The 3,550-nt window shown below is 36.2% G+C and overlaps 1 protein-coding gene across 1 annotated transcript in view; it reads right to left on the reverse strand.

Annotated features, from left to right (window-relative positions):
• Positions 1-1,137: 1,137 nt before the first annotated feature.
• Positions 1,138-3,550, reverse strand: part of SOSTDC1 (sclerostin domain containing 1) — a 4,335-nt gene continuing 1,922 nt past the window's right edge. The window contains exon 2 of the mRNA XM_010862161.1: positions 1,138-2,553. Within this exon, the coding sequence (XP_010860463.1) occupies positions 2,138-2,553 (416 nt within the window). The 3' untranslated portion in view covers positions 1,138-2,137. The remainder of the gene's footprint in view (positions 2,554-3,550) is intronic.

Raw genomic sequence — 3,550 nt, forward strand, 5'->3', positions numbered from 1 at the left:
CTATGATGTTGAGAAGAAAGAAATGCCCAAATCGTCTTAAGTCCTCTGTTATGTCAAACATCCCAAATTGAGAGATGATGAGCAAGTCAAGTAGGCATAGGAAATAATACATTTTTGGTATATTTTACCTGTGATGTAATTATTATGAATGTTCCATGTATAATGATATTATATGTAGTTTAAGATCCAATTAGTAAGACTGGAAAATAAATCAATATGGACACCGAATCATTATTTTAATTGAATGATACAATAGTTAGCATATTTAAAATTGAGAGATGTTTTCTTGTCCTCATGTACGTTGAGGCTCTCCTCCCTTTCACAGGGAAGGGACAACATCGTGTCCTTTATTTAGCTTACTATGGTTTATGTAATACACATGTGACTTTTAGACTTGTGGTTACAGAAAAGAACAATCTACAAAAAAGCAGTAAGGACTCCATCATGCTCAGGATCCAAAAAAAGAAAATCTAGATCTTATCGATCCATAATCAAGCCTCTTTGGTTTTCTTCACTTAGGGTGATGGAATCAATGATTAAATTGACAAATCAGTGAGTTAACTGTATAATCTTGTTCAAGACTGATCACGTTGGTTAATAAACATGTCAAACTTGAAAACACCGAAAAACTTTTTGTTTTCTTTGCTGTTTTCTTTCATTTTAGTTTTTGGTTTGAGGACCATGCAAGAGTAGTCAGTTTCCCAACATATGGCAGTGATTGTTTTCACAATTCCTTTCTCAGACTTAACTGCATATTAGAATAACCTGAAAAACTTTAAAAACTGCTAATATCTGAGTCCCACGTTCAGAAACTCTGATGTAATTTGGATGGCAGCCTGGTTACTGGGTTGTGTACTATCTCCCCCAGGTGATTATAATGGGCAGCAGATTTGGCATCCACAGGTATATATAAATATGATATTCTTCTTACAACTCACTGCTGGGTTGTCATCCAACTTTTTCAAGCATCTTATTTACCAACTAGATGGTCTCCCTCTCTCTTTCTTCTTACTGTAGATTTTTCTATCAAAACTTGAATGTGCCTTATATTTTTAAAAACTAATGATTCTGATGTGCTTCTTCTGTAGTCTGTGTGCTTATTCTGTACCATTTTATACATGTTCAAGGCAAAGACAATAACATTTAGCCGTGTTTATTTTTGTTAAAAGAAACTCATTGAAGGTCTAGTCACCTTCTGATTGCACAGATTAAATCGGAAACTGTTACCTATTTCATCTTTACAAAGCATCTTATTGATTTTTAAAGATCTGTACTATTGACAAAGTTCATGATGAAACATATATGTAACAAGGAGACTAAAATATTTATTTTACATATCTACAGTATGTATTGTCATACTTCTAGATCAACCACAAATTATACAGGAAAATATTTAGGTACATGAAAAAACTTCGAAACATAAAAAATTAACATTTTGAAAACAATCACTTGTGAAAGCTCATTAAATAATAACATTGACAAATAAATAGTTAATCAGCTTTACTTATTAGCTGCTGCCATGCATTTCTGGCATTCCATTCCAAGCAAGGGTCAGCATGCAGGGTATAATTTCATACTATGAGACTGTAAAAAGCTACAGGGCTTATTTTTGAAGTGAAATGTCACAAGCTCTTTCACTCTTTCAAAAGGAGATCACTCTTGGCAGCTAAACTGTTCCCATGAAGATTACCAAAAAACACCCTTCTGAACTGTTAACCTGAAGATTCATGGCAACAACTCTTTAAAAAAATTTTCAATTTCAAAGAAGTTTTGTTGGGTGTGGGGTGGAGAGGATGGTTTGGGAAATGAAGGGTTACTGAGAAGCCCTTTTCCATGTTAAAAAGATTCAATGATGGGTATAGTATCACCCGTCTTTCAAGAACCATGGGGAATTAATACTACAGGATGCGTGGAATTTAAAGGCAAATCGCATCCATGGATGCTCATACATCTTGAAAAACTTGAAAAATCTATCTCCCAAGAAGCTCCTGATACTCAGGACAGCTGGCTGAGTTTGATCAAAGCAGAAAGCATATATTTTCAAGTAAGAAAATAGCAGTGGCAGGCTCGAGTCGTCCAAGCAATCAAATCTGTAAAGTAGATGGTTCCTAGTCAGTCCAGTTTGGAGGTCTGGATTCTAACTCATGCTGTGCTTGCTGGGTTTGCCAGCTCTCTTGCGCTCTCGCTGATGCTGGGCTGGCTTGGCAGGCGACAGGCTCTCGAAGTTGTGACTGGACTCGTTGTGCTGCCGCGTGTACCTCTTGCACTTGCAGGCGGTGACCACGGTTATTTTGTAGGTGCGCGTGCTGCCGTCCTGGCACTGCAGCTGGATTCTCTGGGTACGTGTTTTGTCATTGACACACCTCCACTCCTGGGAGCTCCTCCGGCTCCAGTACTTTGTTCCGTAGCCCCCTCCGATCCAGTTAGGCAGCACAGGCAGGGGCAAGCACTCGCCAGCACACACCAGCTCTTTCAGAGGGCTGATGCTGGTGCACTGGCCGTCTGAGATGTATTTGGTGGAACGCAGTTCTCGGCAGCCTACTTGAACTCGAGCTGCAGGAAGCAGGAAAAAAAAAAAATATATATATATATATATATATATGCATGAGAGGCACAGGCAAACACTCAAAAAGAAAAGTAATCTGCATTGGCAAAAAATAATGTCCAAATGATAGCAAATTCGCCAATAGGAAGTGAACTCTTATTTTGTTCTCACAATGCAAAAATCCACCTGGATGGTTATAGAGAAAGCTTGCATGAAAATTATCAGTTATGGGATAAAATAAACTGAGCCTGATTTGTTTTTTCATGTGTAACATTAGCTAATTGCTTACTGGAGTATTTGAAAATCCCATTTTCTTAGTTTTACTCCCCTGATAAGTATTAAGCAGTTCTAAGTTTTATGTATGAATATTCATTCTTTAATGAGCTAACAGGCAGTATATGTTCATGTTCTTCACTCACAGGTCTATTAGTTAACGTCTACAAGTGCTTTTAATTAGGTTTTTCAAAAAAATCTACTGAAAAAATGTGGAAAGAATTTGAATATTGTGTACAATGAAATCCATAATATTTTGTTTCAATTATAAAATTCAGCTGCAGAGAATCATATATACATATGTGTACAATGTCTGACATTTTTGCATCTCAAACTTAATAACTACACTTTAAACATAAATTCCCAAACTATCTTTTAAAAACACAAATATTAAAATGCTTGAAATGCAAAATGTCACTACAGCTCAACATTTAAGGAATATAAAAGCTCCTAAATCAGGAACGTATGGTTGCCATAACAACTTGGCTACATTTCCATGAATTTTATGGCAGAAAAATGCCTAACATGTTTGATTTACAACTGCAAAAGGAACCACAGTGTTTGTTTCCTGAATATTGGTCATGGCAAACTTTGTTTAGTCATTTGAATTTGATAAGTATGTTCTCTAATAGATTGTTTCTTGTTCCATGCCTTAGGTAATTAAAGCAAAAATTAGTCTTAAATGTTTGGGTTTTCTTTTCCATTGCTTTGTTATCTCAAATTGAGGAGAAT

The sequence above is a fragment of the Bison bison genome, unplaced genomic scaffold (assembly GCF_000754665.1).
Source record: "Bison bison bison isolate TAMUID 2011002044 unplaced genomic scaffold, Bison_UMD1.0 scf7180017864479, whole genome shotgun sequence".
NCBI classification, from domain to species: domain Eukaryota; kingdom Metazoa; phylum Chordata; class Mammalia; order Artiodactyla; family Bovidae; genus Bison; species Bison bison.